A 16,912-nucleotide genomic window follows, 5' to 3' on the forward strand; every position below is an offset into this window, starting at 1 on the left:
GAATGTCTACTGACGTCTTCAATGCTTGTTTTGCCTCAAACAACAATAACCTATTAAAACAATAACAATTATGGTAACAAAATTTAAATTAAATATACTTTTATTTAATTTTATTTTTTGTAAATTTATCGCCAAATGTGAATTTGGGAATTTGGTATATAGAATCTAAAAAGTTTAACTTTGGTGCGTAAACGGTCTTGCAACAAAGTTAATTCCCCTACTACCTTCTGTGTAGTTGAAATCGAGTAATTGATGAATTTGTACTGAAAATGTAAAGTTTGAAGCCTTGATTTGCCTACAACAATAAATATATTATTTTTAAAACTACATTTTTGCTTAATAAATCTCACAAAATCGTTGAACTTATTTCCTCCGTTTCTCCAAAAAGTCCCCGTGCCTCGTCATCCCATTTGTTCATCCAGTGCCTTCTGGTTATATCTGAGAAGTCGAAGACGGAAGTTGGACCGTTGATCCGTCTACGCCAGCTATTACATCCATTTTAAAATAAGTTCCCCTTGCTAGAAAAATAATCAATTTCCCCCCAAAATTCAAATCGACGAAAATTTTTTTTTTTTTTTGGAAATTAGAAATTACAATTTATTTCATACAATGTCTGTTGTTGTTGGTTGTTTTTGCTTGCTTTAGGTGTTGTTTCGAATACACAGTTACAGTTTTCTAAAACCTTGTCATCGATTGCACAGATGTATAGGAATATTTCTTTTATGGGGGTGCATGCATCTTAAACAAATAACAATAAGAATTCGTTACACAATCAAGGTTCTATTTCGTTTCACAAAAAGAATGGATTTACCAAAAAGGTTACTCATAAAACTGGGTTTCTTGAATCAATACCAATGTAGTTCGTGCCGAATCTGTAGCCCACCTTCCCACCTTTGTCGACTCCCCAAAGCCAAATCACAAGATGAACGCAACACGGGCGCTGCAGTCTTGCGGTGACAAAGGGGAATGACTAGAGATGGATGGATGGACAGCGATTGGCAGCGAGGACACTTTTTATATACAAATGCCTTATTGTGTAGATCGGGTGTACAAGTCGTCTTTTTGTTGTGCATTTCGGTTGTGTTCTCTCAATTTGTGTGTGTTCGGGCGGCGCAGGCCGAATGCCACCAACGCCCCCACAAAGTCGGCGCCCCCGCAGGGTTGAGCTCCTCCGCATTCTCAGCATCACGAATGCATCGGGGTTCAACGGGCGGGAGGAGGATGCCAGCTTCAAGGGGATGACAATGGAATCCGGAACTGATCCCTAAACAAATTAATCTTGTTATTTGCCTAAATCCACTATACATATCGATCTGGTTTTCGTTTTTGCTGCTTGCTTATAACTTCTAATTTGTTGGGATTTTACAATTTTTTTTTATCAGTTTTTTTCCGGTAGATTTCGTGCTGCTAATGCGGTTGTTTTTGTTGTTGTTGGTATGAGTTTTCATTTGCAACATTCCATCTACACTTTTTTGTTGGGTTCTGCTTGCACGACTTTGTTGTTGTTGGTATTTCTCTTGTTTGTTTATAATTTTGCTACTACAATTTCTTGTTAATATTTTATACATAATATATATTTTATATATATATAATATTTTCTTTACTATACAATAACAGCGGAAAAATTGTGTATGTGTGTGTTGGTTGTTGTTTTTGCAGTATTCCTCTCAGTTTTCACTTGATTTGTATTGTTTCTTCGTACGTTTTATAACAACTTTCTCATGTTAATATGTATAATTGTTGTATGATTTCTTGTTCTCGTTTAAATATATATATATATTCTTGTATATATTATGTATATCAATACCGTAATTGTTTTGTATTACCATCTTGTTCTTATCACAAAAAATCATAATTATATATATATAATTTATTATTATTAATTTTTAATATATTATTCTTAGAATTGAACAATAATTAAAAATAAACATAGGACTTAGTTACATTTTGTATGTGTGTGTGTGTGTGTGTGAATGATTGCATGTAGTTGGTTTTCGCAGATGACGTTGAAGTATTGCCAAGCATTCAGCCACCACCCACCCCCACCGCGCACAACAACCGCCATGCGATCACTGCTGTGGTGAGCTTCCACTCCGGCCCCGCCGAAAACGTAGGGGACAAAGCGCGCCCAAACAGCCAGGCGAGTGCCGTCGGTTGTTATGCCAATGGGCTGGGGGTGAAGAAGTGGCTAGTTGGTGGTTGCTGCTTGCTTGTTTGTTTGTTATTTTGGCCCTTTTCGCTAAACTTGTTGATCTGATTTGTTGCAGCCGCGCGTCAGGCTCAATGCAAATGTACAAAGTTTTTCTGACAATTGTTGTTGGTTGATTTCTTTACAGTTTTTTTTTTTGTTTAACGAACTTTACATATACACTAAACATTATTTAATAATAATAATGGAAAAAACAAATAACAAAGAGCACACAAAATTGTGGAGCGAAAAATAATAAGTAAAGGGAGAAGGTTTTCTTGATATATAGCGAAAATCATAATTATTACAACTTTATGAACTTAACTGCAAATTGTTTCCTCGTGTTTAAAAAGACTGATTTTGAACGGAAAATAACTAAGCTAAACCACGCGCACCAGCATATCGAATACAAGAGTGAGAGCTAAAAGTTGCAATTGAGGCACCGCCATCGGGCAGAGCCAGCGCGTGCGGGAATCCTGCAACACCCGGCAGGACCAACAACTAGTTGTTGTCGTTCTTGCTATGTACAACGGCCGCCACCAGGGCTGCCACCGCACACGCGCTGCTGGATCTTGAATGTCGCTCGTTGGGGGGACACAATGTTACCTGCTCCTCTCTAGCAGCTCCTGATGTTGATGTCGATGTTGTTGTTGTGGCTGTTTGTTGATTGATTGCTGGGCGCGCCGTTTGTCTATTTGTTGTTGTTGTGTGTTGTTTGCATTGATTGATTTATTTCGTGTACAGGTAAATGGCCACAATCAAACCATAGAGACCCAACACCTCGGCGAAGATGAGAATCAGGATCATGCCGACGAACAACCTAGGCTGTTGTGCTGTGCCACGGACACCGGCGTCTCCCACGATTCCGATCGCGAAACCGGCTGCCAGGCCAGAGAAGCCCACCGCCAGACCGGCTCCCAAGTGAATGAAGCCTCTGTAGACAACAAGAATAGATATAAGTCATTTGAATTTAAACTTTTAGGAGATTGCATTTATGTATTTACCTGTATAGTGTGTACTTTGAAGGCTCTTCCAGCGAGCCGGCAATAAGCACAGCCACGACCAGGCCGTAAATGGCAATGATACCCGCCATGACCACAGGAATGATGGATTTCATGATCAGTTCAGGACGCATCACTGACATGGCAGCAATACCGGTACCAGACTTAGCAGTGCCATAAGCAGCGCCCAGAGCTGTAGAAGAGATTTAAGAAATAGAAATAAAATATTATATTCATTGTGTATCCAATTTTGTGGATTTATGCATTTATGCAATGAATAACGACGAGGTAACCAAACCAAAAAAAAAGTTAATTCTTTTCTATAAGCCGTAAGTACAAATTTTAATTGAAGATCTCTAGTATTTAAGGCAATTTCATTACCAAAACATTAATCTTAGCAATTACATAAGTTTTAATTGTTATTGAATTTCTGTTTAATAATAATGGCATGCCCATTCTTCTGGTTAATATTAGTAAATAACATAAAACAAAAGGTTTTCAGCCAGGCAATCTAATGTTTCTGTCATAAAATCGATTCATATTCTCAAACTCTGATGGCGGGCGTAACAGTTAACAGTCACATGATCGCCCATAACCGACGTCGTTCGAAGAAAAATCCCCCCGCCACCCCCCTTTAGCCACTTGTGCAGCCGCAAAAGTGCCACTCATTTGCTTCGCTGGAGAGTCAATGAGAGCTGACTCGCATTCCGTCACTCTCCGTGAAATCAGCGAGTGGGAATGAGTAATGTTCGCTCTCTCGACAAGTTGAAATCGAAAAGTCAGGCGAATTTTGATAAGGCCAAGCTAAACTTTACCCAACACAACTAAGCAGATGGGACTAGAAAGAGAGATAGAGAGAGAGGGGGCACCTGATCTGTGTCAATTGAACAGGTAAACCACCTAATATACATGTACATATGTATGTATGTATTTTCAGGCATTAATTGAAGTACAAAACCAGTTTCAGATGACGGAGAGCGTGAGTGTCTCTGTGCTTTTATGGGAGAAAGAGAATTGATAAATCGAATTAAAACACACACACACTCATACCAACTAATAAACTCATATTCGTACATATGGGTGTATTCAAAGTTAACGGACGAAGAGAGCGAAACCCCCTCCGTCATGTGACTTTATGTTAATTATCGTATTTCCGTCCTAAAGTAACTCATTTTTTATAGCCGCCTTAAAATGTATGCAGAAAATATTTAACAAATTTGACGTTAGAAACTGACCTAAATCGGCTAGAAACAATTTGACGTCACAGAGCGGAGGAAAATAGTGGGAAAGCCATTTCGTATACCCCACAAGAGATATCCACGCGTCTGGCGCACAAACAAACACACAGATATGTATCTATGAGGTCGAGGCTGTCGTCATAAATACAGCTACAATATTAGAGGGCAATTCCGAGACACCCGCATGCATATGTATAGGCTTTTGTATCTACAGTTCAATTACAATTAGTAGCTGTAGAATTTACTCGGGAATGCACACATAATTCAAAGGAAATGTTGAGGATTTAGGCTATTGACCCAGTGCTCTCTTGTGTTGGGTACAATATGCCGACCCACGACTGTGGCAGTGATTTGTGCTTGCAACGCAGCTTCATCAGCTGGCAGACAGGCAGGTGTGTACACACCTCACAAAAACCACGTCTGTATAACATTTTGACATTGAAGAATATTCAGCTGTATTTGCGCTGCATTCAAATGAACCGATAATTTTAAAAAATACTCAATGGCATTGCCTTTCAGCGCTTTTTAACTGGTGCTGCTGCTACTGATATGAATTTTTAAATACCCCACGCATACTCATGCGTTTATCAAGCGACAGACGGCATCGCAGACGTTTCTGTGGGCGTTGAAAACAGAATAAGAATAAGAGTCAACAATTGCCAGCACATCCGAAGATAATTATAAAATTGGGGGAGATAGCAAGAGCCAGGCAAAACACAGCACCGAACTAATAGAACAAAAACAATTTTGCAGCTTCACAGTTGAGTGAACAGAATGAATAAACACATGTAGGGAGAGAAACTACGAAAAGAACAGGTAGGAGAGAGCCAAGTTAAAGTCAAAGAGGAATGCACGATGGATGATTTAGAGCTGCAGGTGTTTTTGCTTTTATAATCTTTTTGGGACCATTAACAAACGGATACGAGATAAGATAAATCCAGAGATAATTCCAACCTGTACTCTCAATACAGGGTGCCCCACCAGCAAAGTATGCACTCGCTTGTCAAAGTTCATTGATTAAAATGCAATACAACCGAAAACAGACATGCGCCCGCTCTCACAGCAGCATCCAAATAAATTTTGTTTGGCTGTATATTCGTGTGAGACTACAATAGTTTTGAACCAGCAGAGCGAACTGAAGAGGGGTTAACAATAATAAGATGGGTATCTATTGATGGGTTTTATATTCAATTTGTACATCATTAGTACTAGACATTTTCGGCTACTACTCTGTTTTGTATATCTACCGCTATTCCAGCTACTGCGATTGCGCGGGCAGGCGTAGGAGGTGGCGTTCGTGAGTATGCTGCTGGAGCTGAATGTCATTGTGTGAAGGATGTTCGTGGCACTCTTGGGTATTTTTAGCCCACGAGGATGTGGGCCAGGCACTAAGTGGCAAGTGGCAAGTGGGCAGTGGAAAATGCTGATAAGCCACCGTTCAAAGCAACGCCCATTGTTCGCAGTGGGCTAATGAGTCAGTGCTACCGTCAGCGGAAAATTAACTGCAGTTTCCAGCTGCCAGAGAGCGAAACCAGGGAGAGCAATTAATCGAAACTCGAACTCGCTGGAACGCCCGCCCGCCCGCTCATGTGATCTTGGTTCGGCGTTGCCAGATCAGGAGGCAGTTACTGTTGATAAAAGCTAAAAATTGATTTACGCTGTTGACTCTAATTGCATAAGCAGTCAGGTAGCTATTCAGCCACCGAGCGGTGATAATAGGCCGGGTAAACACGGCACGGAACCTTCCTGATTATCAAATCAGAACGGTGGAAGGTGTTGGGAGCAGGTGGAAATCACAAGACGAGTTCCAAGGCATGACATAAGGCTTGCGTCAGAAACTGGTGGAAAGCGTTCGGGAGCGAGTTGAGTCGGCTTGAGTTTCCCCAAACGCAGCGCGTGCTTGCTACTCTTTTGTCTTGCGCCACTCGCTTCATCAGTTCAGCATTCGCTATCTTATCTCGACCAAGTCAATTGGTAAATAAGCCACTTATCAGCCGCGATAAGCCGTTTGAAAAGATCGTCAGCCAGCCATGTGATGTAGAATGGAATTCAATTGATCATGCAGTTGGCGATTTCGGCATGTGATTACCGAAGCCGAGCAAGGGATCTACAAGTATTTGGAAAATTAGACCACTCGTCAGCTGATTGGGCTTCGAAAAGGGGGAAGACAAATCCTAGTGTAAAGTCCCGCTTTTCCATAATATGTTTCATCAATTTTCTGCCCTAACCAAAGAGTAAAAACCATTTTTGTATATGGCAACACTGCCAGTGGGTCTTGTGACTGTTGTGGGAAAGGGAAAGCGAGTTCCATAAACTCCGATAAAAACAGTAACTCTTCTCGCACTCACACACTCACGCGCGCTCAATGCCACAGAGAGCGAGAGCGCGCAGCCCCCGAGAGAGAGAGAGAGCGAAATGGCTCTCGTTGGGTTCTGTATGTATGTGAACATGAGTAATGCAAATTTTATTTCTAGTTTGGCCACCGCAAAAAATAAGAGTAATTAAAATTTCCAATTTCTACATGCTGTAAATATTTCGGATTAGTTCGTTTTAGCATAGAGTTCCCAGTCCTAAATGCTAGATTTTCTGCTCGTCACGCGCACTACTGCCAGCCGCTATTTTGCGCCACCACCACCTACAAAGACCCGCACACCCACATGTGCGCCTCTTCCTCTTCCACCCTTTACGCCACACAAAATGTTCGATTTTTCCCAGCACGGCATGGCATTCTTAACTGTAGGAAAACTTACCCGAGAAGATGATGGCGGAGGCGGCGCCCATAACTCCGAAGAAGGGGCCATAGATGGGGTTGTCGCTGCTCACTTCAGAAGACATTTTGCTTTGTTTGTTGTGTTTGTTTTAGGCTACAAATGATGGAAAAATCAAGACTTTAGTTCGTTTCTGCTGCACTCGGCGTTTTGCACGGCGAAATGTTATGCGCGTTTATATGTATGCGAGTTGAAACAAAGTATTTTTATTATATGTACAATATATCTGGTGTATATGTAAGGTATTTTTACGCTGTTCTGCGGACCACAAGCTGCTGCGACGACGATTTCTTTGCGAGTGCGAGCGCAAATCGAAAGAGACGGGCAGTGACTGAGCACCAGACCAGCGAGAGCGAGAGAGAGGCCAACTCGCTCGTTGCTGTATTCGCTCGTGTCATGTGCCTGTGTGCGTGAGAGAGTGAGCGCATGACAAACGCTCACATGAACGAAAGTCCGAATTGGCAATGACACGGGCTGGAAAATTACACACGCACACACAATCACATGGGAGTTTGCTGAAAACTTCTTTTTCTTTTCCGCCAGGTGCAAACGCTGCTTATTTAACGTTTTCGACTCCCTTTGTCACTTTTTTTTCCGCAGGCTCGCACTTGCCTGCTCACAAAACGCACACACACAACCACCTCGTTGTGTGCGTGTGTGTGTCGTGGCAGAAAATGTTGTATGTATATGTTTCTTCTGATTGGCTTTAGCTCTGTTAAAATAGGAGTTGTCGCAGCAGCATTGTTTTCCGCAGGCAAAACTTTTCCGCTCACATGACGACTAACTATGCTATTGTTGACTCTTCTTCACTCACGTGATTAGAAATCTAATTAAAGCAATTGCTGCTCTGCGGCTCTTCGGTCTGCTGGCTTGAAGCTTGAAGCTGATACGGCACTGAACACCAGGGAGTTATTCTGATTGGCTTTTATAAACTTAAGTCACGGGGCTAGAGATGACAAATCGAAGAGTAAAGAAGAACTGCGAAAAAAATCGATACTATCGATTTTTGTTTGATCGATAATCGATTTGGTTTTGAAAGAATCGATGCATGTGTATCGATATTTTTAGGAATTACTAAAAATTATTTATAATTTCTGTCAGAAAATAAATAATAATAAATAAAGTATCTGCAGTTTTAAATTTTTTTTTCCACCCTTGCATTTTTGTTAATTCTTGCATTTTTTAAACATTTATTTATAACTAATATCCGAGTAACAGATTTTTGCTAATAAATTAAACAAAATTTAAAAATTTTTCTGTTTTCCGACCGATTTTGGCGTAATCAAACTTTCTATTTGGGAAAAAAAGGTTCATTTAATGTTTACAACTATTTCAACACGGTCATTACGGGCTAATTATACAAATTAATATTACTAGTGCTTCTCCAGGGCCCGCGACAGCAGAGTGTTCATGTTGGTCAGGAGCATGCGAGGATCCTCCGCCAAACCAGCGCCCACCATGGCGTTGGCGAAGAGCTGCTTTGTGATCAGTTGGGCCAGCTCCTTGTCGCTTTCGCGCAACTTATTCAGCTTCTTGATAATGGGGTGCCTGAATAAAAGTAGAATGACGTTAAGTGCTGAAGATGCAACCAGGATCGACAATACTCACTTTGGGTTAATCTCCAGCTCCGGCTGCAGCAGTGCAAAACGGTTCTGCTCTGGGACCTGATGGCTCTGAGTGCGAATGAAGTGGCGAGCCGCCGCCATCTCCTCCACGGTGATAACGCACGGGTGCGTGTCCAAGCGAGTTGTGGCCTTCACCTTGATCACCTGTCCCTTAAGTTCCTCTTCGAGCCAGGGAATCAGCTTATCGAGCTCTGAGCGCAGCAGGCTGCCCTCGCCAAAGTCAGTGCTTGCCGTCGTTTCCTTAGACTCCTCGCGCATTTCCTTCTCCACAGAGACGAGATTTTTGCTTTTAAACTTGCCCAGTTGCATTAGTACAAGCTCATCATAGGGCTCGTAGCAGAACAGCACCAGTTCGTTGCGCTTCTTCAGGCTCTCGTAATAGGGCGAGGATTCCGCTAGGACGCGGTTAGGGGCTGCCAGGTAGTATATGTTTTGTTGGTCAGCGGGAACAGCGTTATAGTATTCCTCCAGTGACATGCGCCCACTGGACGTCTCGGATTTGGACGAGTCAAACCGCAGTAGCTTGGCAATATCCTCCTTCTCGGCAGGATCACTTGAGGTGACGATGCCCTCCTTCAGGAAGAGCCCGTAATCACGGTAGAAGGTCTCATAGTCCTCCGGCTGCTTCTTGGCGCGTTCCTGCAGGAATCGGATTACGCGCGTGGATATCACGCTCGATAATTTCCGGATCAGACTGCTGTTCTGCAGAAGCTCGCGGCTCAGGTTGAGCGGAATGTCCTCAGAGTCGACCACGCCCTTAACAAAGCGCAGCCACTTGGGCAGGAGGTTCTCAGTCTTCGACTGGATGAGAACCTTGCGCGTGTACAGAGCGACGCCAGTGCTTCCGTCTCGCGACATTTCGAACATGCCCGGCTTGCCCTCGGGGAAGTACAGAAGCGCATGAATGCTCAAGGGAACGTCAGCCTTGTAGTGCAGCGTGAAACGCGGTACATCAAAGCTGTTGCTGATGAAGCGATAGAAGTCGTGGTGCTGCTCCTGGCTGATGCTCTGCGGGTCCAGCAGCCACAGCGGCTTTATCTCGTTGGCCTGCTTTCCGTTCAGCAGAATGGGCGAGCCCACAAAGTTGCTGTACTTCTTAATCACAGCCTTGATGCGATCCTCATCCGCATACTCCCGGCAATCAGTCTTCAGGTGCAACACGATCTTTGTACCCAGCTCCACGTCCGGCACCTCCTCGATTTCGTAGGTCCCGCTGCCATCAGTGGACCAACGCAAACCAACTGCGTCAGGCGTAGCCGCCCGCGTATACACCTCCACTTTATTGGCCACGATAAAGGCCGAGTAGAAGCCGACACCAAACTGGCCAATTATGTTGGAGGAGGCCTCTGAGGTGCCATCCTGTTGGTTGCTCTTCATTTGCTCCAAGAAGTGTTTCGAACCGCTGCGCGCAATTGTGCCCAAGTTGCTAACTAGCTCCTCCCTGGTCATGCCAATGCCCGTGTCCTGTATGATGAGCTGCATCAGCGGCTTGTCTGTGGTGATGCGAATCTCCAGAGGCCGGTCCTTGCCAGCTAGATCCGTTCCGCTGTCGCTCAGCGAGGTGTAGCGAAACTTCTCCAGGGCATCGCTGGCATTGGAGATAAGTTCTCGCACAAAGACTTCGTGGTCAGAGTACAGGGAGCGAGCCACAATGTCCAGCAACTGTCGCGTCTCCGCTTGGAACTCGTGCTTGTCCACCTTTCCCTGCGGCGCCTCCTTGGTTTCAGTGGCGAAGCAACGAAGGGAGAGGCCTGCAAAAGGAGCGTAAATATAAGGTAGTTCCTTGGAGCATCCATAGAGACCTACCGGCATGCGATCGATGTAATCGCGGAGCGAAATTATGGACCGCTGCGACTGCAGGCAGGCGGCTCTGCCTCAGCACGCCCCCAAGGCGGGCCAGGTTTCGCGCCTGACAAAGCACTCCCATCGCACGGACCGACATGGTTTAAATATCTATTTATGTATAACTTTTGTTTTCGGAAATGTTATTTAACGACTAGAAGTTTACTTCAGCGCACACATGGATTATTAGTGTTACCGAAGCTTTGAAACATACCATTTCGGCTTACGGTATTTGTTGTCCCCACCAATTTCGTTTATACAAGAAAGATGCTGAATCCTGCTCAGATATTTATTATTATAGTACAATATATTGAAAAATATGTATTTATACATGCTCCTTAAAATTTTGGGTTCATTTAAAATAAATAAACCTGTTTTTCTTCATGTATGCGAAAAGTGGAAACGCACCATTACTCTGTTCGGTATATAAATACCATCGCGATATGTTGACAACCCTACTCGCGAAAGCAACTCTGCAATAGCGCGTCCGCGTCGCGTTGTAATTTTTTGTTGAATTTTTTAAGCTTGTTAAATACCGTGGCATGTCCTAAGTTAAGTCTTCCTTCCGCAAAAGATACTGATCTGACCATGAGCGCCTCTACCATCGACAACGTGCGGGTGTTACTGCAGTCGCTGCCCGCCGCCTCGAACAACATCAACACTGCAGTCGGCCTTGGTGAGCAGCAGACGCCGGGCAAGGGACTGGCAATGGCCCCAACTACTCCCTTGCGCGCCAGAAACCAGGGCCAGCAGCTCCAGCTGAATATGCCGTTTACTCCGGAGAAGGCTGAAGAGAAACCGATTTCGGCTCCCGAGGAGTTCTGGCGAGACCTGCAGCAGTTTCACGAACGGCGCGGGTGAGTGTTAAATACCAGGGTTAAGGTCTTTGGCTCACTTGGTCTCTATTTGGTCTATTCCACAGCACCCCGCTGACCCAGGCGGCCAAGATCAGTGGCAAGCACGTGGACCTGTACAAGCTGTACACCGAGGTCACCGAGCGCGGTGGCTTCAACAAGGTGAACATGCGGGACGAGTGGGACGAGGTATACAGTGCTATGGAGACTCTGCGGGAGCGGTGCGTCAATGGCACGGCGGGCATCAAACACATATATAGACGCTATCTGGACAAGTACGAGCGCCTGAATTTCTTTGGTGAAGATCCAGACAAGATGGAGGCTTTGGAGGCGGCCATTGAGAACGCAGAAATGGGCGGTGGACGCTCCCGATCGCGGGCTTTGGCTGGCGGCGGCGGAGGCGGTGGCGGCGGTGGTCTTGGCAGCATCTTTGGCTCAATGCACTCGACGCTGCCGGCGGTGCCCATGGCCTACAATCAGCGCCAGCATTCTGTAAACGTTGAGCGTCGACGGCAATATAAGATGTCCACACAGCTTCACCGACACAGCAGCTACGAGAAGCTGCTGCTATCTCTGCTCTCACCGCTGCCCAACGAGCAGGACTTTGCCATAAATGTGTGCACGCTTATGGCGAACGAAGTGCGCCACACGCTCCAGCTAACCGAGTGTCCCAAGCTGCTGGATGTGCTGTTGGCCCACCTGGGCGTCTATGCGGATTTCACCATGCGCCAACTGTTTCAGCACAGCTACGCGGAGGTGCGGCACCACTCACAGCTCAGCTTTTGGCGCGACCTGCTGCACGACAGACCACAGATCCTGGAGCTATACACTGACGAGCAGGCCTGGCTGGATAATGGTCTGATCAGCAAGGAGGATAGGGAGAACACGGCCGCTCGTAGCGAGCTGCTGGCGGCCTGCGATGAGTTGGATTTCCTTAACCTAAGGCGCAGCAACGGCACCGATGAACGGATGGGCCAGCGTGTTCTACAGATTGTCCAACTTGTGCGAACCCTCAGTTTCCATCAGGAGAATCACGCACTTCTCGCATCAAATCGCACATTGTGGCGTTATTTGGTCATGGGCGCCAACGTGCGATGGAGTAAGTGTTTTCCTATCCTATTAATTAAGAAAATTATTAATTTATACTAAAACATTGCTTCTCCTTCCGCCAGGTAACATCCACATTCAAGCTCTGGAGACAGCCGGCAACCTTGCCCACCAGTTTGAGCTGCAGGATCCCACTACGGACGAGCTGTCGCGGAATCTGCTGGCCACCCTTTGCGAGGGAGTCGACTCCAACGACCGGGCGGTGATCATCAGCTGCCTGGAGATACTTTACAAGCTGTGCGGCCGCGAGGGAAACTCCCAGCACATCAACCGCTGCCTGGGCTTGGATTTTTACCAACGGGCTATGCTTCTGCTTTCGCTGACGGATGTGATGCTGCTCATTTTTACTCTGGAGGCCGTTTACGCGCTGAGTTCCCTGGGAGCGCGACCGTGTTCGATGCTAATGCAAGTGCGAGGTCTGCTGGATCAGCTGGTGGCTCTGATCACCGTGGAGGCGCAGACCTACGGCGCAGACGGTTGCATACTCATGCGGGTGGTGGAGGTAGTACCGGGCAATATGATAGCCTCGCTGGCCCAGACAAATATGCCGGCCATGCAAGCCAATCCCGCGGCGGCTGCAGCATCTCTCACAACGCTGCCACCATCGCTGCAGGTGGCCATTAAACCGCCAGTCGCCTTGCCCACACCAACGGCCGCCCAGACACAAGTGCTCTTGCCCCAGGGAGGGGAGCAGGCAGTAGCTGCACCTGCTTTGCCATCGGTTCCAACGATTCCCAGTCTACCGATGCCTAGTCTGCCCCAGGTTCAGCTGCCGGTGCCCAGCCTGCCGCAGGTTCAGCTGCCCCCAATTGCGGCCACCGTGTCTCTGCCGAGTTTGCCTTCAGCAGGTCCAAGCTTCACCCACGAGGATGAGCAGTATGCTTTGGCCTGGCTGGGAGCCACCTACGAGCGGGGGGCAGGCATGGGCCACGAGCTGCGCGTGGAACAGGCGGAGCTATACAGAATCTATTTGTCGCACTGCCAAAAGGCGGGTAAGCTCTCCGTGGTGAATCACATGCAGTTTCCCCGACTCGTGCGGCTCATCTTCAATCAGACGGTGGGACCGGTAATTGTCCGACAGCTGGACGGTACCGAGTTGCCCGGCACATACTACGTTGGCATTCGAATGCGAGCTCAGCCGCTGATCATGCAGCAAAAGCCGGCCATTCAGAAGAAGGAGACTCCTGTCCTGCCCAAGCCGCAGCCAAGCGAAACTACTGCGGCAGAAGTGGCGCCTGAAGAAGCACCAACAACTGGTCAACTTCCGCCTTCGGCTGTCACGCCGCCTCCAAGCTCTTCGCTGATCAAGAGTCTCTTGGCCAACAAGGTCACCGAGCGTCAACAGAAGCAAAAGGCGCAGGCACAGTCGCCACAACCGCCAGCTCTGGTGGCCACTACGGCACCTTCGTCAACAAATTCGAGCACCCAACCCATCAAGGTCACCTCGACTGCCATTAGCGCCTTTGTGAATAACCCACTCATGCAGCACACGCCGGTAAAGGTGGGCCAGACTACCATCAAGCCGCTGCATCCCCAGATGGCCATGGAACAAAAAAAACCCATTACGGACTCGGCTCCCCCGCCGCTAGCACCACTGAGTGGGGCGAATGTGGTGAGCAAAGATGCCAGTGGACGCACCCTGATCATTGCAGCAGCTGCGGCGGCAGCCAAACGAAAATTGACCATTGACGAGGAGCAAAACAAGCGCCTGGCCTTGGACGGCGGCAGCTCGAGCTCCAGCTCTTCCGCCGGCAAGGATGAGCCGCAGGTGACACCCTCAAAGAATGCGGCCAATTTGTATGCAGACTTGGCGGCCTCCATACTGGAAGACGAGGACTTGGACGATGTTCCACCGCTGACCAAGCCCAATCAGGAGCAAGCCCAGCAATCGTCGCAACAGCAACAGCTCCAGCTTATTCCGGCGAAAGTGCAGCCAACACAGCGTCAGCTGGTATTCCCCTCCAGCAGCACAGTTGCCTCTCCTGGCCCACCGCCGCAACTGAAACTGGCCACTACGGCCACTATCAAGACGGATCAGGGTCTGCAGACCGTTCCAGTGATCTTGCAGCCCAAGAGCACAATAGAGCATGTTACGCCGGCGCCGCAGACTCAGTATGTTCTGGCCACCAATCAGCAGGGACAAACTTACTTGGTGGCGCAGCAAACTCAGCCAGCTATTCCGCCCGCTAATCAGTCCAATCCGCCCACGCTGCTGGTGACGCAAACCCCGCAGCAGCAGACTAAAACCATTATAATTCTTCAGCAACCTGGTGGAGGCGTGTCGGCTGCCAATGTGGCGGGCACGCAGAAGATGATCATGACAACGGCCCAGGGGCAGCAGGTTTTGGTTACCACCACTACTGCTCCGCAGTCAGCTCCACGTAATGCAACGCCCCAGCAGCAGCAGATCTTTATAGCACCTCAACGTCCCGTTCCAGCCTTGGGCGCGGCCGGACAAATGTCGCCTTCATTGCTGTCGCAGCTCAATCAAATCCCTGCCACTATCAAGCTTCATCAGCCGCAGCCACAGCCGCAGCAGCGCTTGGTGGCCACTAAAGCGGGCGCTGCTGTGCCCATTCCCCAGCTGCAGCAACACCAGTCTATCATTCAGCAGCACATCATCTCCGGCCCTTCTACACCAGGCTCCTCCACCTCAGTTGGCGAGAAGAGGCAGCTCATTCTGGGAGGCGGAATGAAGGAGACCACGCTCATCACCCAGACACCGGCTACAGCGGCTCCCCTACAGCAAAGCCAGCTCAACTCGCAGACGATCATTACCACACAGCCGCCGCCCATTACCACCACAGCAGGCACTGTTGGGGGCGTGACCCTTCAGCAGCAACAGCAGCAGCACATAAGGACTGTCTTGCTAGAGCAGCAGCAGCAGCAACAACAGCAACAACACCATCCATCGATCATTCAGCAAAAGATCACAATGCCTACAGTAAGTTTTTCCTTTACTTTAAAGCTCCCGATTTTGTTTACCTAAAACATTTGGATATTTCAGATCTCAGAGGCAGCGAAACCTAAAGCGGTTACCACCGTTTCAGCTCCAGGTACTCTGCCAGGCACTACTTCCGTCCTGGCCAAGAAGACTTTGCCACCGCCCATGAAGCCCTCAACAGTCACCCAGACTGTGGTGGTAACAACGGCTACTACCAGCGGTGAATCGGCAGCTGCTAAATCAGTTGTGGCAACAACAACAACAACCACCAGCGAATCCAAGGTAGCAGATCAGCCGTCAGTTACATCGAGTGTTGTGGTCACCACAGCTCCTACAACCACCAGCAGCAGCGGCGCTGTGGTGGTCAGTCAGAGCGTCTACGCTGCCTCACCTGCTCCCAGTGGCACTAGCACCACACCTGCCGCAGTGCCCGTAGACGTCAACTGGTTGTACATTTGCGATTGGCGCAACTGTCCGCGTAGAAAGTTCAAATCTCTGAACGAGCTCAAGTACCACGTGTGCAACGTACACTGTCCGGACCATCTGGACTCGGACGCCGACATCTACTGCCAGTGGGGCAGTGGACCCACATTCTGCGACAATAGAGCCCGCAAACGGTACTCACTGATGACGCATTTGATTGACCGCCACTTGACACCGGAGAATTTGCGAGCCGGAGTGCAGCGCCGCCTTACCACGGGCATTCATAATGTGGCCCCCGCTCAGCCGCCCGTGACCATAGTGCGGAATGAGGGTCATGCCCAGCGAGTGCTGCCGGGAAGCGGTCCTGTGGGTGCTTCAACAGCGGCGCCCGCCGCCACCACTGCGCCTCCAGTTGTGGGCAGCGCCGCAATGCAGGCCATGAACCGACACACCACGGATTACACCAACTCCAAGGAGCTGATGGATGAAAACGAGGGGCCGGTCACCAAGAGCATACGCTTGACAGCGGCTTTAATTCTGCGGAATCTGGTCACCTACTCGTCAACGGCCAAACGGAGCCTAAAGCGCTACGAGCCCCACTTGGCCAATATAGCACTAAGCAACGTTGAGGCCAGCGGAGTGCTCTCACATATTATGTACGAGCTGAGTCAGTAGGAGCAGCAGCTGCTTTACTGTATTTTGTGTATTACCTTTGCAGATTAACTAAAGAAGCGGCTTGTAATAACGACACTATTAAAATGTGAAAACTAAATTTGTAAATCTGGTATTTGTCATTTTTGATGTATGTAGTATCTTAAATTATGGTGTGGGGTTTTGACTTTCAATTTTGCCCCACATTTTTATTAAAAAGAGGCCTGTTTAGAACAGATTAAGGGAGCTGTTTGCTAAGCAACCACTATTC

At 47.7% G+C, this 16,912-nt stretch overlaps 3 protein-coding genes across 4 annotated transcripts; 1 reads left to right on the forward strand and 2 right to left on the reverse strand.

The window, feature by feature from the left end:
• Positions 1–725: 725 nt before the first annotated feature.
• On the reverse strand, positions 726–8,162 carry Vha16-1 (Vacuolar H[+] ATPase 16kD subunit 1). Of its 2 annotated transcripts, none has more exons than XM_017169209.3 (4): positions 8,010–8,162; positions 7,178–7,291; positions 3,193–3,382; positions 726–3,122 (listed from the first exon to the last, which is right to left on the reverse strand). In XM_017169209.3, exons 2-4 carry the CDS (start codon positions 7,260–7,262, stop codon positions 2,918–2,920), a joined length of 480 nt encoding a protein of 159 aa, XP_017024698.1. In that variant the 5' UTR covers positions 7,263–7,291; positions 8,010–8,162; the 3' UTR covers positions 726–2,917. The 2 variants fall into 2 exon arrangements, with proteins under 2 accessions (XP_017024698.1, XP_017024700.1); XM_017169211.3 differs by lacking the exon at positions 8,010–8,162 and adding an exon at positions 7,415–7,528.
• Positions 8,163–8,483: 321 nt separating this feature from the next.
• On the reverse strand, positions 8,484–10,839 carry Trap1 (TNF receptor associated protein 1). Its single transcript, XM_017169406.2, has 3 exons — positions 10,627–10,839; positions 8,804–10,571; positions 8,484–8,743 (listed from the first exon to the last, which is right to left on the reverse strand). The coding sequence occupies exons 1-3, from the start codon at positions 10,760–10,762 to the stop codon at positions 8,569–8,571; spliced, it is 2,079 nt and encodes a 692-aa protein (XP_017024895.1). The 5' UTR covers positions 10,763–10,839; the 3' UTR covers positions 8,484–8,568.
• Positions 10,840–11,102: 263 nt separating this feature from the next.
• On the forward strand, positions 11,103–16,764 carry Bap170 (Brahma associated protein 170kD). Its single transcript, XM_017169160.3, has 4 exons — positions 11,103–11,519; positions 11,585–12,615; positions 12,689–15,567; positions 15,631–16,764. Exons 1-4 carry the CDS (start codon positions 11,251–11,253, stop codon positions 16,663–16,665), a joined length of 5,214 nt encoding a protein of 1,737 aa, XP_017024649.1. The 5' UTR covers positions 11,103–11,250; the 3' UTR covers positions 16,666–16,764.
• Positions 16,765–16,912: the final 148 nt, after the last annotated feature.

The sequence above is a fragment of the Drosophila kikkawai genome, chromosome 2R (assembly GCF_030179895.1).
Source record: "Drosophila kikkawai strain 14028-0561.14 chromosome 2R, DkikHiC1v2, whole genome shotgun sequence".
Taxonomy (NCBI): domain Eukaryota; kingdom Metazoa; phylum Arthropoda; class Insecta; order Diptera; family Drosophilidae; genus Drosophila; species Drosophila kikkawai.

Coding starts and splice junctions, on each gene's coding strand:
- Bap170 (XM_017169160.3), top strand. CDS start 11,251: ATGAGCGCCTCTACCATCGACAACGTGCGGGTGTTACTGCAGTCGCTG. Junction 11,520..11,584: donor CAGTTTCACGAACGGCGCGG/GTGAGTGTTAAA, acceptor TCTATTCCACAG/CACCCCGCTGACCCAGGCGG. Junction 15,568..15,630: donor AAAAGATCACAATGCCTACA/GTAAGTTTTTCC, acceptor TGGATATTTCAG/ATCTCAGAGGCAGCGAAACC.
- Trap1 (XM_017169406.2), bottom strand. CDS start 10,762: ATGTCGGTCCGTGCGATGGGAGTGCTTTGTCAGGCGCGAAACCTGGCC. Junction 10,572..10,626: donor ATTACATCGATCGCATGCCG/GTAGGTCTCTAT, acceptor CTCCTTTTGCAG/GCCTCTCCCTTCGTTGCTTC. Junction 8,744..8,803: donor GAGCTGGAGATTAACCCAAA/GTGAGTATTGTC, acceptor ACTTTTATTCAG/GCACCCCATTATCAAGAAGC.
- Vha16-1 (XM_017169209.3), bottom strand. CDS start 7,262: ATGTCTTCTGAAGTGAGCAGCGACAACCCCATCTATGGCCCCTTCTTC. Junction 3,383..7,177: donor CTCCGCCATCATCTTCTCGG/GTAAGTTTTCCT, acceptor TCTCTTCTACAG/CTCTGGGCGCTGCTTATGGC. Junction 3,123..3,192: donor TCAAAGTACACACTATACAG/GTAAATACATAA, acceptor TGTTGTCTACAG/AGGCTTCATTCACTTGGGAG.